This window comes from Cenococcum geophilum (genome assembly GCF_001692895.1).
Source record: "Cenococcum geophilum 1.58 unplaced genomic scaffold K441scaffold_15, whole genome shotgun sequence".
NCBI classification, from domain to species: Eukaryota; Fungi; Ascomycota; class Dothideomycetes; order Gloniales; family Gloniaceae; genus Cenococcum; species Cenococcum geophilum.
Window position 1 is genome coordinate 2,612,047 of NW_027137573.1, and position 25,157 is coordinate 2,637,203.

Sequence of the window (25,157 nt, forward strand, 5' to 3'; positions counted from 1 at the left end):
GATGTTTCAAAGCAATCAACCTAGTGCGAAGCAAGGCCAGGTGAACAGGTAGTAGGCGGTGACATGGGCGGATGCTCGGCCCGAGCCAAGATTTAATAATTCAATAGCATCTATATACAAGGGCCATGGGAGCACGCAAGTCTCTAAGGTCAGCTGCAGAAAGCAGTAGCGCAGGTAAACGTACTGAAGTAGGCAAAGTGGGCATTGTAGGAGCATTACTGGATTCGGTGAATTGTCAGGTACAAAAGCAAGCACCTGGCTCACGCGGGCTGACAACCAGCCTCACCGTGCGCAGGCAGGCAGGCTTTAACGCCTAGAATGTTCTACGTACCGATGAAGGCCTCCCAAAGACCCTGAAGCGACACCAACTCAGCGCCGATTTAGGTTTCCCCGTCACATTACAAAAACTATTCCTAGCAAAGTGCCAGTGTAACGCTGCTCAGGCCCGATGGTGCTGCCTTCCATCTTCTCGAAATCCTCAAAGAAGAAACAAGACGCAACGCCTAACAATAACAACACGGGCACCTCATCGCAAGGGACCCCTCCATCTTCACCCGAGAAAAAAGCCTTCCAGAGAATTTCAAAAGACCGTGACCGCGACCGAGACCGGAAATCTAACTCTACCCACTCCAACAAAAGCTTTTCGCGCTCCGCCAAATACGACCGTGACTCTCACCCTCTCAACCTTCCTCCGGACGAGTTGAGGCGACTCTCATCCGCCATGAGCGACCAGCCTACCCCGACGCCCATGGATATCGACCGTGAGTTTACATCCTCGCCTGTTCCATCAAGTCCAGCGAATATTCCTCAGGCTCCCGGCGCCTTCCCAAAGGCCAACGCTTCGAATGGCGAAGAAGCCGGCCCAGCTCCTCCTCCACACCGAATTCCCACCAGTCCACCACCACAACCCCAGCACCAGCCTCAGCCTCCACCACAACCGCAGCCTCAACCAACGGCCGATGCGGAAGCCTGCAAATTTTCCGGCAACAAATTCTTCAAGGCAAAAGAATATGCCAAGGCTATCATGGAATACTCGAAAGGTTCGTGCGACACTTTTGAAAACAATGAATCTGGTTTGGGTGGATGGCTGCTGCCTTGCATCTTTTCCAATTAGATCCATTGGAGAGGAAAAGTGCTAATTTTACAATTTCGGATAGCCATTGAATTCGATCCTAAGAATGCCACCTACTACTCCAATCGTGCAGCTGCCCTTATGTCAGCCAACCGCTTCATTGAGGCTCTGGAGGACTGTAAGGAAGCCGACGAACTCGACCCAAATAACATGAAAATCCTTCTCCGACTCGGTCGACTCTACACCAATCTCGGACGCCCGGACGAAGCCCTTGCAGTTTTTTCACAAATAAACCCACCGGCGTCAGCGAAGGACAAGCAGCCTGCGATTAGCATGCAGCAACACCTACGACAAGCCGAAGAACAGCTAAGAAGCGGAACATCAGGATCAATGGTGGTGCATGCACTTGACCAAGCTGAACGTGGGCTGGGAGCCGGTGTGGACAGACCAAGGAAATGGAAATTGATGCGTGGCGAAGCTTATCTGAAGATGGGAAATGTCAATTCGCTTGGTGACGCCCAGAACGTAGCAATGTCTTTGCTACGGAACAACGGCCAAGATCCTGACGCGTTGGTTCTGAGAGGTCGAATATTATACGCTCAGGGGGACAATGAGAAGGCCATACAACACTTCCGCCAGGCACTTAACTGCGACCCTGACTTTAAGGATGCTGTTAAATACTTACGCATGGTACAGAAGCTGGAGCGAATGAAAGAGGAGGGTAATGCTTTTTTTAAAGCTGGAAAGTACCAAGAAGCTGTTGACGTTTATACGCGAGCATTGGCAGTGGATCCGTCTAATAAAGGGACCAATTCTAAGATTTTGCAAAACAGAGCTTTGTGCTATACAAGGGTAAGCATAGTTATGAAGATGGACATCACTTTTATCATGGCTGACTGTTGGATATAGCTCAAAAAATACACCCCAGCTATAGCAGACTGCACACGAGCACTTGAACTTGATCCATCATATACGCGAGCACGAAAGACGAAGGCGAAGGCTTTGGGTGAATCAGGCAGTTGGGAAGAAGCCGTCCGGGAATACAAGGCAATTCAGGAATCAAATCCTTCAGAACCAGGTATTGCAAAGGAGATTCGGACTGCAGAGCTTGAGCTCAAAAAGAGCAAGCGGAAGGATTACTACAAAATCCTTGGTGTGGAGAAAGACGCTAGCGAGAATGAAATTAAGAAGGCTTACCGAAAGTTGGCCATTGTACATCATCCGGACAAGAACCCAGACGACGAAACTGCAGCGGACCGGTTCAAAGAAATTCAAGAAGCCCACGAGACCTTGAGCGATCCACAGTAAGTCACGCAAGCTCGGTCCCCTTGCTTCATGAATGCAATTAACTCGATTGTCTAGAAAACGAGCGCGTTACGACAGCGGAGAAGATCTTGTTGACCCTTCAGAAATGTTTGGTGGTGGTGGTGGCGCCGGCTTCGGACCTGGGATGGGTGGTGTCCAAATCAACCCCGAAATGCGTAGGTCTCTGTCTTACCAGTCTTTTGCTTTCAGAGACTAACAACAATCCAGTATTCAACATGTTCGGTGGCGGCGGCGGAGGCGGATCATCATTTACCTTCTCCGCAGGCTCCCCTGGTGGAGACCCATTCGGCCAACGCGGTGGAATGCCAGGTATGGGCGGCATGGGCGGTGGCGGCCGACGCAGCCAGCAATACCCAGGTGGTTTCCCATTTTAACTACCTACACCAACACCAACACCTTGATCCACTAGCTATTTTTCATTCTTGTCTTTACTAAGCCTGATCTTTCGGAGTTAGTTGGATACAAGGAGACTCATGAAGGCACGAGTTGTGCTCGATAGATTGGCTCATTCCTCCCCTTCCCTTTCTTGAATCCTGTTTTCAGCGGGCATCGCCTCATCATCGCAGGCACAAATGGCATTTTTGTACTACCCGTGCGATCTAACTAGTGGTCAGCATAGGGCGGCGTAACTCGTAATAGTCAACAATTTGAAAACGTTTTGCAACATATTATTCGTCATTTGCTGTATTGGCGTTCGGCGTTCTTCTTTCCGCTTGGCGGCTCCTGGCGGCCTCGACCTCGTCTCCTGTTCAGCTTGATCCGTCATTGTACGAACCGCTATCGTGCTATGCTTCTATCCATTTCAAATCGTATATCTCTGATATTGAATCATTCTGCTCATTTTAGCCTCGTCACCTTCGTTCGATAGACACATTTATGTAGCTATAGGACTCAATTTCTGAATTCGCCAACGCCATATTCAAGGTTACTATATCTTTGATAATCACAGCGCAGTTGCTGAAAGAAATCCAAGCGTCCGCAGGAAAAAAACAAAGCGCGTCGTTTACCAAGTGATTGGAATCTGAAAATTCTCAATAAAAAAGAGTATCAATATATTTTCAGGGCCACCAAATTCCGATATTGGACAATACTGGAATACACAACGACATTGAGACATTGTAGCCCTGTACATTCGACCAAAACGACTGCCACATAGCATCAACGCTACCAAAATGTCTCCTTGAAGCCCCAAAAGAAGAATTAGAAAAAGTGTTCCAGAGCCAAAACCGCTCCTTAGATTGTGTGACTGTCTCGAACGCTTGATGACCACTTGTTTCAAGTCATACCAGCGGCTCATGTTGCTAGACTTGATTTTCGAGATGACGTTCCCATTGATCTCGGCCAGTCGGGACTGCTGCGATATGTTTCGTTGGGATGCTCTCCATCCACAACCCTCTTCGCATAAAGACTTGCCATTGCCTGCACGTTCTTAGCTCCCATATCCTTCAACATTTGCACCATTCCATCATGTTCCATTACTAACACACCTAGCATCGGATCCACTCCATCAATATTTACTCCTTTCTCTATGAGAAGGCGAGCAACATCCGCGTGGTTATTAGCGGCAGCGCGATAGAGGGCAATCTCGCCGCAGTGTCCAGCAGTCAGGTCTGCTCCGAGATTTATGAGAAGTTTCACCATGCGGAAGTGCCCTTTTTCCGCAGCGGTTACCAGTGCTGTGTCCTCTGCTCCAAATCCATTGATATCGTAACCATGCTCGAGAAGAACTTTTACAACTTCTTCATGGCCGTACTTCGCAGCTCGGTAGAGCGCATTGCCGTCGGTATCACAAGGCTGAGCTCCAGCATCTAGGAGTATCTTAACGACTTTGAGCTGCCCATTCGCTGCTGCGTGTTGAAGTGCGGTATCCTGAGTGAGCCAGCGGACTTGATTTACATCAACGTTTTCCTCTTCCAGCATCATCCGGACTATGCTGACGAAACCCCGCCGGGAGGCCTCAAAAAAAATCTCGTTACGACGCTCCCATCCGTCAACCAGGTGCGCTTGGTTAAGGAATAGTCGCACTAGATTGCTGTGGCCTGCTTCAGCTGCGGCCATCACCACCATATCATCAAGAGATAGGCTGGCCGATGCTGTTCCTATTAGTAACTTGATGGTTTCCTCATGGTTCCCCGGTATAGCGGCAAGCAGTGCTTTTCGTGCAGGAGACGAAACAAATAATCTTCTGCGGCCTGGTCGTCTGGCTCCAATTCGGGTGGTAACGATGGGACCAGCTGGCAATCGTCTCAGCAACTCCCAGAGGACTTCTGTCTGACCATGATATGCCGCGGCCTCAATGGGATCTCCAAAGAACGGCGTCTTGCACGTCACGTCTGCTCCCTCGCCTATGAAATACTCAACCAAAGGAAGATTTCCAACCGCCGCCGCCGCAGTAAGAGCATCATCCAGCTCACGGGTGGGCCGTCCATCGGTTTGGAAAGGACCCTTCTGCAAAAGAGCAAGCGGACTAGAGCAGGCATGGGCAACTGTTGCGCAGAGGATCTTTGTGTACGCTGTACGCTGATCCTCTGCTCGAACTTCGCTATGGATCATGAGCGTGTCGACAGTCTTCCGGATGATTGAAGGCAGGTAGTCGTGAGCTCCACGAAGCGTTTTGGTCTTGTTAAACAGGAATGAGTTCATGTAGCTGACCAGCATGCCTCGAGCACGTTCGTTCCCGAATGCGCTGATAGGCTGCATAGCAAACACTTCATGCTTAATCTCGCAACTCAATAGCTCTACGGATATGTTAGCCTCGCGACGAACATGCAGCAAAGGAATATACAAAACACACGGCAAACGAGTCTGTATCTGAGAACATTACAAACGCCGACATCGTTGACTAAAGCTTCGACAATGGCTCGAACTATTTCCAGTGGAAGTTCAAGGAGCTTCATCTTTGCCTGGTAAAGCCTTTCAAAGTGAAAAACTTGTGTTTTGATGGGAATTTTGTAAAAATTGACTGATTTATTCCACAGAGATGAGAAGGTGGGGAATGACAGCCTGTGCGAAAGAATGATGAGTTGAGTGAGTACGAATTCGGCTTCGCAATGGCCGAGCCACCTTGTTTGCCACAATCCTAACTCTTGCAGATCCTCTCCTCGAAAATGGGGTTTAAACCTGCAAATGCAAATGAGTACAAAAGCACAAGATTTCGATAAGCTCAAAGGTAATGTGGATTGTTAGCTCTGAAAACAGGTTCATCTACCTATACTATAGTTTTAACCGACAATTCTCCGAGTGATCTCGGATTCATTCTCTTCTTATTGGCTGCGTTACCCTTGCCTCTTAGCTCGACATGAACAGAGATTCAAAAGCTCAGCTCCATCTGGATTATGGGGGCGGTCAGCACAGCCTCGCTCGTCGCCGCTGCTCGTGAAACTCTAGTGCCCCACCAATCTCTTACTTATCTCTCATTCTTTTTAATGCCCTCGATGAAAGCGTACTGAGTACTCGCGTATTCATCCCAATTGTAATGGGGCGTGATGGCTGACCCTCTGAGCATCACGGCCTCCATTGTTGCCATTGCGAGCACCGGGATCCAGCTTTCTACTACTCTTTATAACTATACCGAGACTGTCATTAATGCCGACAAGAACGTCCGCGAAATTGCGCGAGATTTGTCAATTACTTCGTCTGTAATCACAGAGCTTGGTACTTTGCTTGGGCAGGACGATGCAGCCCAACTGCAGTGTGAAAGCGCGCTGACGGCCGCTCGAGAAGCAGTGCATGGCTGCGAGGAGGTTTTTAAAGAAATCCAGAAAGAGTTGAATAAGAGCCTCGACCTTGAGGGCAATGGGAAGTCTCCGATGTCAAAATTAAAGAGGCTGAAGTGGCCACTTGTTGAGCCGAAATTAAACGTTCTTCAAGTGCGATTGGAGAGGTTGAAAAACACCTTGGTCCTCATGCTGAACGTTGTTACTTATGCGAGAAAAGTTACCGGAAACGACGGGTGAGTATCCATTTCATATATAGAGCAAACAGGGGCACATAGAGAATATTACCGCATCATTACACTTCTAGTAAATGCTCACTTTTTCTTAGGTCAAGTCACTGTCCTTCCAACCCTGACGATCAACGGCGTCAAATTGACCGATTAATATTACTCAATGAGCAAGCCAACGCGAGATCTCACACCTTAGAAACGGTAATTCGAAGAATTGGATTGATGCATGCATCAACAGAACCATCGAAACTGGTGTCCGATGAAAAGTCCTCGGAGCAGGTCTCCTCGGGGGATGAGAAAAACTCAAGGGAACCTCTCCCAGCTCCAACCACAGCCCCAGCTCCAGTCCCAGCATCCACTGTACCCGCCATAGATGATTCAGTTGCTATGTCATGCACATCTTCTATCAGCACTAGTTGCATATGCGGCTACTCAACGCCGCCAACAGAGCAGGGCTCCTTCCATATCAGCCGAAATGATCTTAATGAATGCGCAAACCAGCTTAGAGCCCTTCTCAAAGCTGTCGAAGACGCTGGGTCACTCCGGGATGGGGCCGGAAGTTGTGAAGTTATCAGAGAATCGTGCAGAGAGTCCCTCGATACCCTCCATGGATTCTTTCCTGGCGAGTTAAAGCGCCCTAGTCGTCTCAGAAGACTTTTTGCAAAGCGACCTAACAGAAGCCATGGAATTGAGAGTCTATCGCCAAACAGCATCGCAGAAAGGGAACGAAGTGTCCACAACAATCACCTACATATACCGATCACACCTTCAAATCTAACCATCAAGCCTCGCACAACTCTGCCACCGCCATATGAGAAGTCATTAAGAACTTGATTTTGTATTTAAAGCGCCGACCTGGCTTCGCTGGATTTTACATAACCACTTCTACGAACAAGCCTGGCAAGGGTCAGAAGCGCAATTATTCGAAAGGAGATGGCCAAGAGGTCCAATCCCTAGATGAGTTATGATACCAGCGGGCTCCTTCCCGACCCTAACAGGACCACTGCTGGCGGGCATCTAGCATGACTTCTGAGAGATACTGCGTTTTGAAGCGATTTTATGTGTTATGTTAGTTTACGTCTCATGCTGTGGAGTTGTTAAATGCATGGTCTTTTCTATCTTGGATGCACAGCAGTAGCTGTCCGCTGCATCACGTGCCTGGAATACTTGAGGCGAAGTTTTATCCGACTATCCTCTATTATTAATCAAACATGAGCTAGAAATATCATGCTGAATGAAAAGCAAAATGATATAGGAAGCAAAGTCGTCTGGTGGGACGTGGCTGAGTGTTATCATCAATTAGGTGCCAGCATGGCCTAATGTATTCAACTCTCATTCAAAATCACATTGACCACCCGAGCACGAATTTCGAGTAAAAAAATTATCTTTCGTTTCCCTGCCTATAAGTCCTCTGTCCTTCGTTCCTACGTGTGGTGGTGTTGTTAGCGCCGGCTGTGCCGCAATGCAACAAAATACCCCAATTCATGGCGGATCTGCGGCGGAAACATACCATCCACAAGGACGAAATTTTACGGCCAATACACTTAGCGCTCCGAGCTTTCTCTTAGACACTCTCATTCCTTCGCGTCAGAGCTAAAACACCGAAACAGCTGGGTGCGTGTCCGTCTACTATTGGAAGTCGTAGTTTAAGGTCTGACCCCCATATGTTTCCAGTGTGTGCTAGCCTTCTACTCTGTATGGCCATAAATTCTCCTCTGCCTCTGCATCAACTTGTTACTAACCAAATGGCGAAGCAGCAATTGGCCATGTCCCTTGCTCCGAAACAAAAAGCGGCAGTGCTTATCGCCTCGGCAGTGATTTCTGCATATCCATAGGTTTCTGTATCTCCGACAGTGTCACATACTACTCCCATTGAAGCTTTACAGACTAATTGTAGAACCCGTAGTCCTGTCAGTGAATTCAAAAGTTCACAACAACAGTATGTCTAGTGCTGTTTCAGAACATGCTGTAAGCTACGCCGTGGGAGTTGAAACTGTGAAACCGATAAAATGAACAGCTATTCCAACACCCTCCAGCGCAACGCAGCGTGACTAATTAAGCGACCGATCCGTAATCAATCAACCGACGGATCCAATTCAATCAATCTACGTGGTTATCTATCTCAATCCGGTTTTGTCGAACCGTGGAACTCGTGTGAAGATTGATCTATGAAAAAATGAGGCTATATATACACAGTGGATGAGTCACAGGACTCCTGGTCTAACCCAATATAGTAGTGATCAGCTCCAGCTCGACAGGTTTGGATCGGATTGAGACTCCTAAACTTACCTGAATACGCGTAGAATCATGCGTAAAGGGAGGTGTAGAGGACACGTTCGTGTTATTTTTGGTTCGTGCGTGGTCTGTGTATTCACTCTTCTATACCTAAAAGGGGTCTGCCTACTCGCAAAACAGTAGTAGATTTTAACTTAGCAGTCTATCCGTCATTTGCAATCGATTTCAATCGAATCTTAACAACTTATCCAATCCAAATACCTTAATTAATAATCTAATCAATCAATCGAAGCCTTATTAAGCCAATTGACGGCTTATTAGCCACGCTGGCGCAATGACCGTATCAGCACGAAGTGCTACGCGTATGATGGGAACTGCTCCTCGCCGACTCTATCAATAGACCCGGGAATCTTCGCCGTGCAGCGGTTGCAGAATGGAAAAGTTACAAACACAGCCCGCCAGTACGATTGTGAGTTTAGCATCGAGCGCTGTCTCAGGCACCGCCTCAAGCGCTGGATGCACAGCAAATAGTGCGCCTTCATCATCAGTCTGGAAAAAAACAACTGCATCAACTGTAAATCCTACGTCTTTGCCCGTGTCCTAAGCCTCGAATCGAGACACCCTGTTATACACGCAGAAGTAGGGGTGCCGCCAAGCGTTATGCTGTTGGTATTCTATACGAGAATGCCAACCTCCTCCTTTCTAAACCTTTCTTTCTATATAATTTCCGCTATACGCTCCTTTCGTGCCTTACTCGCCCGGTATAATACTAATATTCTTACAATTATAATAATGGCAGAAATTATAGGCATATAATCTAATGGACTTTTCTAATTGCGATCTTTATTAACTCTGAAAACTACTACTCTACTAACTAACGCGCTCTTGTGCTTATTATCCTTTAAATTATAGTTTAATGATAATAATACTAACAAGACTTAAAATATAATTCTCTAATATCTCCTCTTTTTGATCTAACTAGTCACGATCTGGACCTATGTTGACAGAGCATGGGATAAGGTGTGCTGCTTTTCAAAATGTGGTTGAGGTTTATTCGATATTTCTGAAATCTATTAGAACCGGGGAAGTTACAATATATACGTGCCGGGATGTATGTATTGATGGTCGATGAGACAGCCAGATAAGCCGGGAAACTTTGGCACCATGGACCCTGTCGTAACAAGCGCCCCGTCAGCCCTAGCTTTCCCTGTCTCCCGGTTATAACTTACAACTTATCCAAAAAAGCCGCATAGGTTGTTAATAGTTAGTAATCGCTAGAGAAGCCGCAATCCGATACACATCTGCTACGTTTTATGTCTTCTATACAAAGTGCGCCTGTTTATACACCTATCTAAAGTTACCTAAAGAATTCGTATCTCATCAAAGATGGCCTATCAGCCAGAAAGCGCAGCGCGTAAAGCTCGGAACCCAAAGACGCGCTCACTTGCTCGCTCCTACGAAACCAAAAAACCCGCTTGCCCTTGATNCATGTCCCTAGTCGCCGAAATGCGCAGCTCGTGCCTCGTACAAGTCGAGTCCTATGACCTCGTGAACCCACAGCATCAGAAGCAAAAATGCGTAAAATCGCTGTCCGCCGTTTCTAAAACGCCAGAAGGGGCCCGGGGAATGGCCATAAGGGGTGGGGAGCCGCTGAATGCCGACCATAAGAAATAAAATGAAGCAGAAAACATGTACAAAAGGACGTTGCTAAATCATGCTCGCAAGACTGTTCAGTGGCGAGATGGCCTTCACACCGGCTAACTCCGGCTCGGTGTTTTGATGCTGATGCTGGCCTTGTAAGTGGGCCTGAGACTGTCCTTGCCCGGAAAAGGTCGATATCGAACGCAACGGTGGACTGAAGAGTTCTCCCACAGGCTCCTGCTTGGGTTCGATATTGGCATGCACGGAGGGTGCCTTGGATGGAGTGGTGGTAGGGTTCGTGGATGAACCAGATTGGGACTGGATATGCAAATCTTGCGACGGCTCTTTGCTGATTGGGTATGACGATGACGTAGCAGAAGCGGATGACACAGCACGTGCGCGGGCGGCATGCGACGTTTCACGGCGACGTTTAGGGCCATCTTTCACTTTTGGGTGCGTGTGGCACTAGGAGTATGTTAGTACGGATAGATCTAGGGGAGGCCGCACAAGTACCTTATAAGCGTGTCTAAACCATGTCGTTCCTTTCTTCTTACTACTAACCAGTGCGATCCACTCGCCACAACTTCCACACAAACCCTCCCAAACATCTAAGTTGCCTTCTGTTCGCCTTGTTTCTTGTGGTCCTTGAAATGCGGCACCAGTTGCAGCGCTAACTCCGTGCGTAAACGATTTATCGTACCAAAAGGCGCTATTCTTCAGCACGAGCCATCTTCCAGGTTTGCACAGCCCGCACCAGCCCTCACGCTTGTTGCCATGGCCGCGAACCCATCGCGGGGTGTACAAATCTCCACTAAAGCGGAGATCCTGCTCATGCGGGGTTAAATCTGGATTAGATGGATGCGTATCGGACTCTGGCGGATTTGAAGGCTCTTCATGAAGGGATGAATAAAGATCTGGAGGATCGGAAAGATCCGCAAAATGCGAAGAGCAGCCACTATTCCTGTCGGCGTTACTTTGAAGCAGGCGGAAGAGGCCTTGAGAAGGAAGGGGGCGTGGCAGTTCGAGAGGAAATGGCTGGTCCGGGGAAGCGAAGAACGCAGGATTGCTGGACTGCAGAGGATGTGGCTGTGAATACAGCACATTTTGCGTCTGCAGTTGGAAGTTGCTTAATGCGCTTGGCGGGTATGCAGGCATTGAGTGGTGAGGATTCAATCGAGTCCCATAGGAGGCGAACCTATCCTGGACTTGCGTAATCGTGCGCGAACCAGTTGGAGTCGAGGTGGGGGCGTGTCCGGTAGACCATCTTTTGAGGCGACTGCTGTCCATCGTATATGGTGAGGACCGCATATTGTTATGCGGCGCGGGGGATGCCCGGGATCGACTCCCACTCCTCACTAACGACTCGTGTTGCGTACGTCTTGGTGAGGCGAGGGGAGATAAGAGGCTTGGCGCAGGCTCGAGGCTGTTCCAAGCCTCGCAGTCTGACGCGTATGGAACGGCCTCTGAAGCTGGCATCTCTTCGTAAGTTGAGACCTCCGCCATCCCACTAGTGCTAGACATAGAGAAGGAGGACTCGGACATCCTTCGGGATGTAGTCGAGTTGTAGGCGGCCATGTCGCTCTCGAGGCCTGTGTACTGCCTTAAGTCAATAATCGTTGTATCCTCATCGCTGCCCATTAAGCCGTGATTGAATTCGGGCATGTCTGGGTCTAAGTTAGGAAACTCCATGTCGTCACAAACTTTATGGCCCCATGAGCCTGGGATACATGTCAGGCCAAGCGCAATCATTGTCAGCGGGAGGCTTACTTGTGTCAATAACGGAGCCATGAAAGTATTCCGATTGCATCGTAGGGTCTTGCACATTCAAGTTGCGAAAAGCTTGAGCAGTCATTCCTGACGCGTGCGTAGCAGACACGTCTGGATTGTCTACCGACTGCATTTGAGCGCAGCCATCTTTATTATTGGCAATAGGCCCTTTCTGTATTTGGGTGTACGGGTTGTGGTTCTGTTGGACAGACCACGTGGGAAAAGGCTGCGGGGGCCTTGCGTGCTGAAGACTTTGGGTCTGCTGAGGTTGCAAGGGCATGTTGCGGTAGGGGTACATTATCTGTGTTGCATGGCGGGACGGACTCTGGCTGGTTGTGAAAGATCTATTAGACGCCGGTCGAAATCTTTACACATGGTGGTCAGCATTCAGGAATCGCAAATGGATGGTAAATCTAGGCAGGCTTACTGCTGAGCCACATTAAATTCCATTTTTGGCCTCGTTTGCCCAGTATCGCCCGTGGGTGTATCCCGTGAAAAGCTGTATTTACGCAAAGGTCAAACCGAAAGAGGCAGTGCATGAAGTGGAGCAAGCTGAGAGTGGCGGCGTGCGTCTGGCCAGCAATGTCGATGTAGGGCGGGCGAAGCAAGGGATGCCTAGGTTCGGAGAACGTACGAAATTCAGTCAAGATTGACGAAGATAAAATACCAGTTGAAGGAATGTCAATAGTCGGTACTGCTGTAGCACACGGCTTGGTTCTTGTGATAGTCCGAACAAAAGAAATCGGTGAAGACTGAACTAAAGGAGTGTATGGAGGAGGATACCTTCTCGCTGCCAGCGCGGAAAGGGAGCCCGCTCCAAAAGAAAATGAATGTAGGGATAGGGCTTGGGTTCTAAAGAGTGACGAGGCCAAAGTAAGAGGAACGGCAGATTGAAGGACCCCAATACTATATGGGGCCGGACGGTTCTGAGGATTTCCGTGCAAAGATGTGATGAGATGACATGTTGGAGTTGACACAAAGGAACCCACTGCCCGCTTGGTTTGAGTTCAGCTTCGGGGCGCGCCTTGGTTGCAGAGATCTGGAACGGCGAGAGCTTGGGGCAGCCCGATACAGACACCACAGGCGTTCACCCAAAGAAGAGAGGACGGGGGTGGAGCAGGCCTTATGGGTCCTACCTTTCTCTGGGAGCAACTGCGCCGCTATGTGGCAGAAGCTCTATGCCTTACGGCTCGGATGCGCATCTCATAGTTGCATTCCTAGAGTATCTTGCGCTGCCCTTGCAACAGACGCAGAAATCCCCACATCTCGCCATATTCAAGCATCGGTTGATATTTCGGACAAGGAACGATGTCGAGGGCTTAGAAGCAGCCCTATTTCGCAAGCCGAAACTCTCAAATTGGTACGGTTTCAGCTATCCCTAGCTGCGATCTTCTGAATTGAGAAGAATGCCTAAGGGTTGGGAGACTCACAAGCGTTGTCCAGGGCGCGACGTTGACGGTGTCGTATGTGTCGGAGCTTGAAACTGACCAGGGCTCTCAAGCGAGCTTCAACCGCAACCATCCAAACGAAACCGAAGTCGCCCTCGCCAACCAACTGGCCCCCAGCCAACGCCATTAAAATACTCCTAGGGCGAAATAGCAGCGCTGCAGGTGCACTGCCGCCATGGCGGAGGAGGGGCAGGTCGCACGGTGTTCTATTGATGCTCGCTTCGCGTTGGCGCGTCGAGGCTAATATCACGTCCCTTTGGCGACGGATGGTACAGTACATACTAAAGAGTCTCAACTCTCAACAAAACAGCTGCTGCTTTATGGCCCACACCACTCTGGAGAACCCTTACTGGGTAGGGTATCGCAGTGCATGCTGGTGCATGCCCACATCAGTTAGCACTCTATAACGCTCGGTTTGATCGACAGGGCCGCGGCCTGCTCTGTTCGTTCGCGATGCATAGGACGTCATGGGCATACTAACCGTTCTCTGAAGCCCACCTCGTGGCCTCGCACATCTAAGACCCACCAACTTAAGATAGGTTTATAATAACTTATCTTAAATGCTTAAAAACTTCTATATAAATAATATTAGTAATAAAATATATTACAGCTATTTTTTTTAACTTTATTTTGTTGAAAGGCTTTAGATACAGTTAAGAGTTGTATTCTGAATGTGACATGGTTTTACGAGGCCACGACTAAACGAGGTGGGCCTCGCTCCTCAAACTTCTGCTATTGGTCCCGCCTTCAATACGTCCCTCCCGCGCCTGCGGATACGTCAACTTTATACTTCCCGAGTTGCTTTTGTGTGAGTTCGTCAAGCTGGAAATAACCGTTCCACGATTCCTGTATGGAGAGCGCAGATTCATAGCCATCATTCCAGATTTCGTAAAGGTACGAAGAGTGGATGAACTAGTGTCGGCTTCGTAAGGGGTGATGTCGGCTGTGATCGATCCAGAGGTAGGCTTCAAATCCGTGGAAGAGCCATGGATGAAGGTACCACTCACTGAGCCCGTGCCTGCATTAATCGTTGTTGTCTTGATGGAGAGGAGGTCTCTGAGAGCGTAGGTGCCGCTGGTTGATCCGGATCCGAGGTCGATTCTTGTTTTGCGGGATATGAATGTATGAGCGTGAAGGCCACCAAACACAAGGTTAATATTCGCTTAGTTTCTAACGCTGAAGTCAACTCCATCGTGAATCTCTACTCTTAGATGCGTTGATCCGATCTCCAAATTCTCTAACGTTACTCCTGGAACGACATAGAGGACGAGTTTAATTCCACGGTAAACCGAGGTTGGCCGGCTTACTTTTTTACTATTATTTATCACCGGACATTTAGTGATAAGCTCAGTCTCAGTCTTGTGTACTTCGGCTTCTCTGTTTCAATTGATCTAGGCGTGGGTAATTAAAGCTTGGCCCGGATGTTAGGTTTCTGGTCGTCTGGAGCTTTGACAATATGGATCCTGCCAAATACTGTCTGATAGACGCGATCACGCTCCTCTACCAGCTCATCAAGGCCGAAGTCTCTGGGGTTACCAAAGTCGAAGGAAGTGGTCTTGATATAGTGTTCACGGTCGCAGTGTCCGGGCCAATCAGGAAAATCTTTTGAAATACCCTTAGGCATGTTAGCTAGAGAACGGACGCCTATCAAAGCAAGGAATTAGTATTTCTTCAAGACTGTCCCGGTGAGTAACTGCTGCTACAAGCTAAACTGCAACTGCAACGGCGCAGATGGCCAGAGCGATCTTGATGAATCGGCTGCAAGAATAGCAGTCACGAATCCTCCTTCGAGAGCGGTCGTAATACATATTTCCATAGTATCCTGGATGGACACCTGGGGTATAACCCATATTTTGGGCCGATATTCTACGAGTAAATATAAGTCCCGATTCATTTCCTACCACTCCACCCCTTGATCCCTCATTTTGTTCCATGGTATAGCCTTGATATGGGTTGGCAGTGGCATCAAAGTATGTCGGAGGTTGACTCGCATCAATCAATGGTGTTGTTTCATCTGGGTTAACGGAGGATGGTGGAGTTCGACGAGTTCGACGACCTTGAAGGCCTGCTCATTGTATTCTCCCGCTTCTGTTTCGCGTGCTTTTGACGCTGAGGCATTAGACGAGCTGGCCGTATCCATGTACCTGTCTTGGGGATGTTCACGATGTAGAAGTATCCGTCGGTTGGGCTGAGTTCATCAGAGAAGGACGCGCTGTCCGGTTCATCATGATAGGGTCCTGAAGTCATTATATCGGATTATTATACTATCAGTAGTAAACGAATTCTAAGTAGAAAGAACCTTTGATGCGAGAGGTGTATTATCGATAGGTAGCCCCAGGGCGGAGAGTCATCATCCTCGCAAGGATTACGGACTAGTAAGGCAGACACGCGATAGCCTAAAGTATAAATAGGTGAAAAGCTGCAGGATTATGAGTATTCATTGGCTTATAACTTAGAGTGTTGTATAACTCTGTAGTAGGGAGAAGAAATCTGTGAGAGGCCGATTCGTAAGGGGCTTTTCTGGGTTAGGAAGGCGGTGATCCTTGGTCCGAGCGCTTATGCTTTAAAATATTGAAATACAATTTCATCTGGGTAATACATAAAGGACTTCCCCCAACCCCTTCCAGTTAGCGCTGGTTGGCACTCTATGTAAGCAAAATGATCGGCATGGCCTTTTAATACCAACTTATCCGCCACATCATAACTGTGCCGAAGGTCCTCGGTTGGCTATGAACAATTTTTTTTTCTTTTTGCTCAAGCCATGCAAACTCAACACCAAGTCTGATAATAATGGCTGCAATCACGACCGCCACGAGTAAAAGATTCCAATTCGCGTTCATCAATATCACCGATCCAAAAGATCTGACCCATGCTGATAACCAGCGAACAATTCGCAGACATGCATGGGATGCTGGACGTCCGCATAAGCGACGAAGACGCAGAAATGATACATTTAACCTGTCGGACTTCCACCCATCAGCTACCGATTATGCCAGTATCGTCCCTGTTCAACAAGTTAACAATGACCATGGTCGTCAAAAGGACGAAGGTCCGAAGAAATATTTAGAAGAAGCTGAAAGGATTCCTCCCAACCAATATCTCTCGACCGACTGCCTCAGACCTCTTGGGGCTGGTCGTGGCTTGGATCCGCTAGCCCCTTTTCCAATTCCTTCTAATTCACGAATAGTGCAGCTCATAGACTTCGGTGAGATTAGCAACGATCACAAATCAATCATGAATTAACGTCTTACAGCACAAAAAGACTCAGGGCAAATGCATATCATCTGGATTTCTGTTGTAATGTCTGACAGGAGTGCTTTCCAACTCAGCCTAGCGCACTCTGCGCTCCTAATGGCTAGGCAGGATGACTCTGAGATCCAAGAGAACGACGAAGCTCTTAAATATTACACTAATGCACTAAACTCTGTTAATAATCGACTGTGTGATCCCATTGACAATACTAGTGAGGGAATAATTGGAGCTATCTTGGGTTTTTGTTGCTACGAGGTCAGATTCCCCTGGTGTTGTAATATCTTATCAACGCTAACGAATTTTAGTGCGTATGTTTTCAACACAATTTTTTGACAATGCGGCAGCTAAATAAGTCGTCAGGCTGTTGGAAAGAATTTCTCCGGGCTGCAGATGCATTTGGACGGCTTGGAACGCGTGGTTCAGAGGAGGGGGGGCATAGAGACATTGCAAAGCCCCCCCTTGCGCATATTGACGAATTGGTATGTTGACCTAAGCTGTTTAAGAAACTAGCTCATAAGAACTATCTAGGCTCGATGTGACAGGATCGATGCTTCTCGACACACATCCTCGATTTTCAGTTCCCAAAGAATTTGTTCACGTACCCAATGCTACGCAACAATCACCGGGGCTCACTGCAAGTATACAGGCGTGGAACGACAGATATCCTTCTTTCAAAGATATATCTAGTGTCCTTGTCTCCATTGCAAGTCTGTCATCCGAAGTAAACCGCGCTGCTACGAATCCGCAGTTTTGGAGAGATGAGTTGTTTATTGGGGTGAGACTAAATCCGGTTGCCCATCAGCTTCTGATGCTACCGCGCTTTAATCTACCCGAGCAGATCGAAACAGGGCTCGACGAGGGCCTCCTCATTAGGGAGATTATTCGTTTGACATCAATGGTATTTCTCGGCCTTTTGAAAAGACAATTTCGTATTCAGTTTGATGGAATTTCAAAGCATGGCCGACGGCTCGCGCAGTTGCTGACAGCGTATAGCTTCGACTGGTACTCGTTTACTAATCTTCATCTCTGGGCTTTAATAATATCTACAATCGTCGAAGAGGATAGAGGGGTTTTAGTGGCACGGATCGTTGATGTTATATCTAATACTGGGGCTGCTGATTGGCATGATGCTCTTCTAATGATTAAAGATATTGCGTGGGTTGATGAGGTTGCTACTCATGTAATTTACGATATTGGAAGTGAGATCAGCTTCCACTTGAAAAATGGCTATTGAAAGAATACATGGGGTCGAAAATATGTGAGCACTATCGATAAGACACTGATTCTACCTGATCATATTTGCCAATTTCTAGGGTGCACCCAGAGACGAAAGAAGCCTAAAGGTAGCGCAACTCAGATCGTCTATTATTTAACCCTCAGATCATTCCTCATTACTGTCCAGTGATCCCACCACTAGCGGAGACGAACTGGCCAGTGATCCATCGACTCTTCTCCGAGGCCAATAAAAGGACTACATCCGCAATATCTTCGGTCTTGCCAACCCTCTCCTCGGCTCTGGTCATGCCCACGAGGAGATTACCACCAGCACCGGCGGGATCTGCAGCCCTGGCAATGTCCGTGTCGACGGGGCCAGGAGCAACGCTGTTGACAGTGATTCCGCGAGATCGACCGAACTGTGCATCTTGTTAGCTTGCCTCATCGGCGACCTGTATCATCGCTTACCTCCTTTGCCCAAGTGTAGCTTAGACTGTCGAGCGCTGCTTTGGATGCTCCGTATATGGGTAGAAAGTCCAATCCAAGCTTCGATGCAACCGATGAAATGTTGATAATACGTCCTCCGCGAGGCATGTGTGGAACGACAGCTTGAACGAGGAAGATAGTACCGTACACGTTAACGCCGAAGGTAAGGTCAATCCCTTCTTTGGTAGTCTCAAGTGTCGAACCTACAAGTCCGGCGCCAGCATTGTTCACTAACGCAATTCATTAAAAGGCTGTTAGCGTAGGACAGGACACTCCCATTGGCTTACCCAGAATATCGATATGATCCGTCTTGAATCTTTTCAAGGTCTCCTGCACCAGGTGATTTGCGCCTTCAGGCGTGCTGACACTGGCCTTGACTACTATGGCCTGGCCACCAGCGGCTTGGATCGTCTTTGCAACGCCGGCAGCACGTGCCTCGGATGACTCGGAGACGTAATTGATGACAACGGCGGCGCCATTGCGAGAAAGAGCAATGGCAATTGCGGCGCCAATACCATTCTCACGGCCGGATCCGGTCACGATAGCGACTTTACCAGCAAGAGAAAGTGCGTCAGGTGTCATTCTTGAACTCTTCAATGGAGATTGCTGATGGAGTAAGACTTCGCTGCAAAGTTGAGGATCGAATTGATTTCAGGTAGTGAGGAAGAAAGGATGCCGGTCGAGGCATATTTATACCTTTGGTTGAGGTTGATGAGAAACCCTCGCTGAGCCTGTTACGGTCCCGCTGCGGAGATCCCTTCGTCGGCGGGCTTGTAGACTAGGATATGCACTATGAGTCTGCCCATGAGACACGTAGCTGATGTTCATGAGTGAGATGAGTGAGATTATTGCTAATCTCATTGGTGAATACTGGAAGTTTATTAGCGGAGAAATGCGCCACTAAAAGGCGCATCACATGACCGCTGTTGACTCGGGGCGCACAGGCGTGCATCTTTAAGAGTCGTTCTTGATGTGTACAATAGATTTCTTTTCTTTGTATTTAGATTCGCAGTCTAGCGTGTGGATCGTTCTACTTAACTCGAATCTCGCCTGTGACAGAGCCCATATTAATCTGATGGCGAATTGCCATTTTGTTGAAGGTGGTAACGCTTGCCTTGGGATTTCAAAGCAGTTCCTCCAAAAAGGATACACAAAAACTGGGTTGAGGAGAATCAGAAAAGCACGCTAACTTAAAATGGATAATCACGACCCTTGTCTGCATATTTACAGCTCGTCGAAGGATCTGGTATAGACTCAAGGAGAAATACTCGGTCAGCTACTAGCAATCCGTAAGCAGGATGGGGTTGGTAATAGCGCCTGGATTCAGTACGGGCAATCTCTACAGCTTTCGAGTTCTTGTGGTGAATTTCAGACCACACTTGATGTACGCTAATCTGAAACGGAAAATCATGATCCTTGCGTGCATATTGAACGCTTATTCGTCACTATTCGGGTGGGCAGAAAGGCCTCACCCACACTAAAAGCTCGCTAAGCCTCGCTTACCTTAGCCTAGTACTATCCCTTAACCCGCCGAAATTCGTCCACTCGGTATCGATAAGAACCAACCAATAAGATCAATGCAATTAAATCGTCGTGATTAGAAATATGAAGCCGTTCTAAAATCGGGCAGCGACCACGGCTCTGGTGGTGGGCTTTTGGCGACCCGATTTAGTTAAACGTTATATTAAGTCGGCTGAACAAGGTCTATATCGTTGGAAGTACAATTGGAAAGCATATTTGATAGTATTGTATTGATTGAATCTACTTAGGCCGTACGCGTACTTCTGATTCTGATGTTCCGCACGGACCATATGCTCGGTGGACGTCGGTGGGTTAACGTAGTCTGCGGGCAAGTGGGCCATGCGGGCATGTGGGCCACCCCACCAAGCTACCGAGGGCAATATAGCGAATTAGTCAACCACGAACAATTGTATTCGGTATAGCTATCTACTGGCTAGTTATCTGACGTCTAGGACATGTACGTGCCGTGTGTTCTAATGATTTGCACATGCTGCACTTGCGTGGTGCTCGTTGCGGTCGCTCAGCCGCTGCCTCTGCTGCCCCCCCGCTGCACCTCCCTGGACAGCTTATACACGAGAGGCCCCTTCTACTCCTAATAAAATACCCCCCCTAGCTATATACGTGCACTTCTTTGCCCTCTTCCTTTTCTAGCGCTATTTTCTATACATAGCTTCTTATTTTCGCTTATAAGTAGCATAGTACTTAATATTGCCATTTCGTATCCCTTAATAAGTGTCACGGGACGGGGCAGTGGCTATAAGACGTATGTATTCGAGGAGTCTACAAGACGTTACGCGATCAATCGTAAGGGTTAAGGGCGTAAGGAGGTGATATACCTACGCGTAGCTGACATAAGCTATACGCGAGGTGTACGCAAGAGCACGGGGCTCTCCTATAGAGGCCCCTACGGTGGGGTTCTATAATACTACCCCCCCTCCTATAGAGGCGGAGCTCCGGCAACGCTGTGGTTACTATATATATATAAAAGGGACACTTAGGGTATAAAAAAGAAGAAAGGGGGGTATTACTAAAGGCTTGAAACAATATTATATAATAAGGCTTGGCATCTAAAAATCTAACTAATTAGATAACTTTAACCGCCGGTTAAAGTTCCTAGACATCTTAACAATATTCCGGTTACGTAATTATACTTTACCGCAATCTAATAGCAATCTAACGGTAATTTGCCCCTATGTAGTAATATATAACGGTTTAACTCTATAAGGGCTTTTATAAAGGATTAGGTATAAAATCTCTACTTAAGCCCAGTTTCTATAGGTTCGCGTAGTAAAAGTCGCTAATTAGATCCTTTGCATTTTTAAAGTCTTCCTATAGTTACTATTCTGGCTAATCTATATTAAATCCTATATATATAGCTCTATAGTAGAGCCGTTATCCTCTGCCTTTACTAAAGTATTTAAAGTTAATAATTCGTTTAACGGTCCACTCCTTGTAGTTCTTATCTTCGTTCTTATTTTAAATTAGTACTAATAGGGGTTCGGGCTGTATCTGCTTTAGTAAAGGGTTAGGCTAATAAAGGTATAGTAGCTATAGGTAAAATATAGGCTATATCCCGTAGGTGGCTAGGGCAGGCGGGAGCTCTAGCTTGTATACGGCTCCCCTATTAATAACTTATTTAATTAGGTAGGGGCCGAGGTTTTTATAATTAAGTGACTTTATAGGCCTCTACGTAAAGATATTACGTGCATTTAGCCATACCTAGTCGCTAACACGTATCTCTAGTAGTGGCGTTTTATAACGGTCGGTAAAGTAGGCCTGCTTTGCTTAAGCCTAGGCCATTTCTCCCTTATAGTAGTTGAGTAGATTTTTTATATAGTCTGTATGCTAGTTAGTAAGTAGCATCTTAAGGCGTTTTCTATATAGCAGTTTCTTATTAATAGGTTTTAGTAGTTCTATGCCGGATTAAGGGTAATATTCCTTATTTGCGAAGAATAGGGTAAGTCCTATAGTAGTTAAGACGTAGTTATTCACTACGAATTTACTTAGTAGGAGGTAATCTACCTAGTCATTTTAACTATAGGCAACTACCTATCATAGATACGCTTTTATGCTAGCATTAGCGTTTTCCAGTTACCTAGCAGTTTTATAGTAGAAGAATGTAGATATCTTAACGGAGATGCTAAGGCGTTAGCAGATTCGTCTTTATATATTAGAGCCGAATTATATGCCTCGGTTAGACGTAATTAAGTTAGGTAACCTATATAATCAGTAGATTTCGCGAAGGAAGGCGTTAGTAACGTCGCTAATAGCTACGCCTTTGGTTAGGACGTAGTGGCGCTCTTTTATAAGTTGGTATATTATTATAAAAATATTCTTATAGGTACGGCCATGTCGCTTATAGGGTGGTAGGTTAATAACGAAATCTATAGCGATATCTGCCCATTGTCGTATAGGTACTAGTAGAGGGTATAATAATCCTTGGTACTTTATATTAAAGGCCTTAGCGCGCTTATAACTATAGCAGGTGCCTATAAAGCGTTTAACTAAGTCTATTATTTTAGGCTAGAAGTAGTATCAGCTAAGAAGCTTATAGGTTCCTCCTTTGCCTAGGTAGCCGCTTAGTTAGAGGTCGTAGGCCATTTAGATTAGTTGCCGTTGTAGATTTTTTAAGTTAGGGATAAATAGACGGCCTCTATAATAGAGCCTGTTCTCTTTTACTTTTAAGGCTGTTATATTAATCTAGCCTAAGCTTTAGAGTTTAGTTAGTAGCATACGGGCGCTAGCGGTTTTTGCGGTAATAAGTTAATATAGTAATAGGTTAATAGAGGTATTATATACCGTAGTAATAAGCTTATTAATTTTAAAAGGTAATTTTAGTTCTATAGTATAGAGCTAAGGTATAGTTAGCTCTATTATAGGTAGCATACCTAGGGCTAAATTCCGTACTTTTAGGATTGTCTATTATTAGAACTGGTTATAGGGGTTATCTTTAAACTAAGAAAGGTCTTATAAGCGGTATATTAGGCTATTAGGCTTAGTACCTTATACTCCTAGCCTATATATAATTTTAAAGTTAAAACTAAAGAGGAACTCGTTTTAGCATGCTTAGTATTAGTTTAGCTGTTTTATAGTTATAAAGTACTTAAGGTTGCGATAATCCGTAANAACTTTAGTTGGCTAGTTAGGTTTTGCTAAGGAGAGTTCCGGTTAGAATTCCTTAAACGCTTATATAATTGTAAAAAGTTCCTTATTATAGATCTTATAGTTATATTCTTATAATATAAGCTTAGATGAATAGAATGCAACTAGGTAGAGGAGACTGTTATTACCTATTTAGGAGAAAATGCCTGCGTTAACATAGTTTAAGGAGTTAGTCTTAAGATAGAGTTGTTGTCCTAATATAAAGTAAGCTAGGATAGGTGCTTTAGTAAAAGCATCTTTAAGGTCTTAGAACGCCTTCTTGTATTTAGGCGTCCAGATAAAATATAGATATGTTTTTCTTCCTTTTGCAAAAAGGCCCTTTATTCGCATTATTACTATAAGTAGTGCTATAACACCTAAGAAGTTATATATAAATTTTTAATAGAAGTTAGCGAAACTAAGAAAAGCTTATATGTCTTTAATGCAGTTAGGGGTTTGCTATTTAGTAATTATACATACCTTTTTAGGGTCCATACGGACACCCTTAGTAGTAATAATTAGTTTAAGGTATTTTACTTCTGTAACTAAGAATTCGTACTTCTTTAAATTAATATAAAGTCCTGCGTCCCTAAGGCGCTGTAGGACCTTTTAAACGTGCTTGGTATACTTAGAAGGGTTATTACTATAAATAAGTATATCGTCTAGGTACGCAGAGTAGAAGTCATTAAGGTAGTCCTATAAGGCGTTATTAATATAGCTTTAGAAGCTGCCTGGGCTGTTGTATATACTAAAGGGTATAATGGTATATTTAAATTGGCTAAAGCGCGATATAAATGCGGTTTTCTATTCGTCACCTTCTTATATTTAGAGGCGGTTAAAGGCGGCGATGATATTAAGCTTAGTATAGATTTTAGCTTAGCTAAGCCGTTTAAGAGTCTTACGTATAAGCGGTATAGGGTATTAGTTCTTAATTATAATAGCGTTAAGTCCTCTATAGTTAACACAGAATTAAATACCTCCTTTTAGCTTCTTAGTAAGAAGAATAGGGGCGGTTGCTAGGGATATACTAGGGTGAATAAACCCTTTATTAAGGTGTTCGTTGATATACTTTTTAATAACTAGAAGTTTGTCTTTTAATATTAGGTAGGGTCTTTTATAGGGTGGCGTTTTTCCTTATTTAATATTAATGGTATAGTTATTAGGTTAATGTAGGGGGAGTATATCTATACTCTTTTATAAGCACACGTTAATAAAGTTATAGTACCTCTTAAGAAGGAGCTTATAGAGTTCCTTGTTGGTAAGTCCTTTTTTAAGCTTTATAAACTTCTTAAAGTCTAAAGGTAAAAGTCCATAGAGTTTTGCGGGGGCATCGTTTTCTAGGAGGTTAACTATATCTATTCTGTTACTATAGAGGACGTAGTCCTATTCTTTATTAAGCTTATATAATTATAATTAGGAGGCTGCGGTAACGGTCTAGCCTTTCCTACATACTATATGGTAGAAGGCCGCGGCACTTATATAGTGGTAGTTAGTTATAGGTAGGGTAATAAGGGGTTCCTTAGGTTAGTATCCTGGGGAGTAAATAAAGGCGGCTAGGCTATATCCTAGGTAGGTCTCTCTACAGTATTTAGAGTTAAAGGTTACTTCTCTCTTTTTCCAGTTAATGGCGGGGNTGTATTATTTAAGCTAGTTTATTNTAAGGATAATAGGGNAGTTAGTAAGTAGTATAATATAGGCCTAGAGTTCTTCCTAGTGCCTATTTATATCTAGGTAGAGTTATACTATATGGGTAATCTTTTATATGGTATAACTACTATCAGCGAGTTATAGGGCGCGGGCTTTGGTAAGGGGTAAGGTAGGTAGGTTATAAGTATATATAAATTAGGTATCTATAAATTTATTAGTAGCTTCGCAATTAATTATAGAACAGCTTTTATATTATTTTTTAGCAGTAGTTCNTATTATNGGTAAAACTATCTATTTCCGTCTATTTATTTTTACTAAGTTATTTATTAAGTAGGCCGATATATAGATCCCCTTATTGTTAGGGCGTCCTAACCTACGACTTAGGGCTAGAACTTAGCGTTTTTTATTTCCGTATCTAACTCTACTACTATTACTGCGTCTTTGTCTTGTACGGTAGTGG

At 45.8% G+C, this 25,157-nt stretch overlaps 5 protein-coding genes across 5 annotated transcripts; 3 read left to right on the forward strand and 2 right to left on the reverse strand.

The window, feature by feature from the left end:
• Positions 1–448: 448 nt before the first annotated feature.
• Positions 449–2,772, forward strand: K441DRAFT_554560 (TPR-like protein; the record flags this gene model as incomplete). Its single annotated transcript, XM_067643232.1, has 5 exons — positions 449–1,040; positions 1,158–1,924; positions 1,982–2,376; positions 2,435–2,553; positions 2,606–2,772. The coding sequence occupies 5 exons, from the start codon at positions 449–451 to the stop codon at positions 2,770–2,772; spliced, it is 2,040 nt and encodes a 679-aa protein (XP_067505565.1).
• Positions 2,773–5,883: 3,111 nt separating this feature from the next.
• On the forward strand, positions 5,884–7,178 carry K441DRAFT_676405 (uncharacterized protein; the record flags this gene model as incomplete). Its single annotated transcript, XM_067650948.1, has 2 exons — positions 5,884–6,350; positions 6,443–7,178. The coding sequence occupies 2 exons, from the start codon at positions 5,884–5,886 to the stop codon at positions 7,176–7,178; spliced, it is 1,203 nt and encodes a 400-aa protein (XP_067505566.1).
• Positions 7,179–10,286: 3,108 nt separating this feature from the next.
• K441DRAFT_676406 (uncharacterized protein) lies at positions 10,287–12,437 on the reverse strand (the record flags this gene model as incomplete). The annotated part of the gene is made up of 4 exons (XM_067650949.1): positions 10,287–10,685; positions 10,734–11,938; positions 11,988–12,352; positions 12,415–12,437. The coding sequence occupies 4 exons, from the start codon at positions 12,435–12,437 to the stop codon at positions 10,287–10,289; spliced, it is 1,992 nt and encodes a 663-aa protein (XP_067505567.1).
• Positions 12,438–16,225: 3,788 nt separating this feature from the next.
• On the forward strand, positions 16,226–17,921 carry K441DRAFT_676407 (uncharacterized protein; the record flags this gene model as incomplete). Its single annotated transcript, XM_067650950.1, has 5 exons — positions 16,226–16,640; positions 16,689–16,942; positions 16,993–16,995; positions 17,048–17,166; positions 17,216–17,921. The coding sequence occupies 5 exons, from the start codon at positions 16,226–16,228 to the stop codon at positions 17,919–17,921; spliced, it is 1,497 nt and encodes a 498-aa protein (XP_067505568.1).
• Positions 17,922–18,078: 157 nt separating this feature from the next.
• K441DRAFT_608762 (NAD(P)-binding protein) lies at positions 18,079–19,366 on the reverse strand (the record flags this gene model as incomplete). Its single annotated transcript, XM_067645483.1, has 3 exons — positions 18,655–19,366; positions 18,371–18,618; positions 18,079–18,321 (listed from the first exon to the last, which is right to left on the reverse strand). Exons 1-3 carry the CDS (start codon positions 18,968–18,970, stop codon positions 18,079–18,081), a joined length of 807 nt encoding a protein of 268 aa, XP_067505569.1. The 5' UTR covers positions 18,971–19,366.
• Between the last annotated feature and the right edge of the window lie 5,791 nt (positions 19,367–25,157).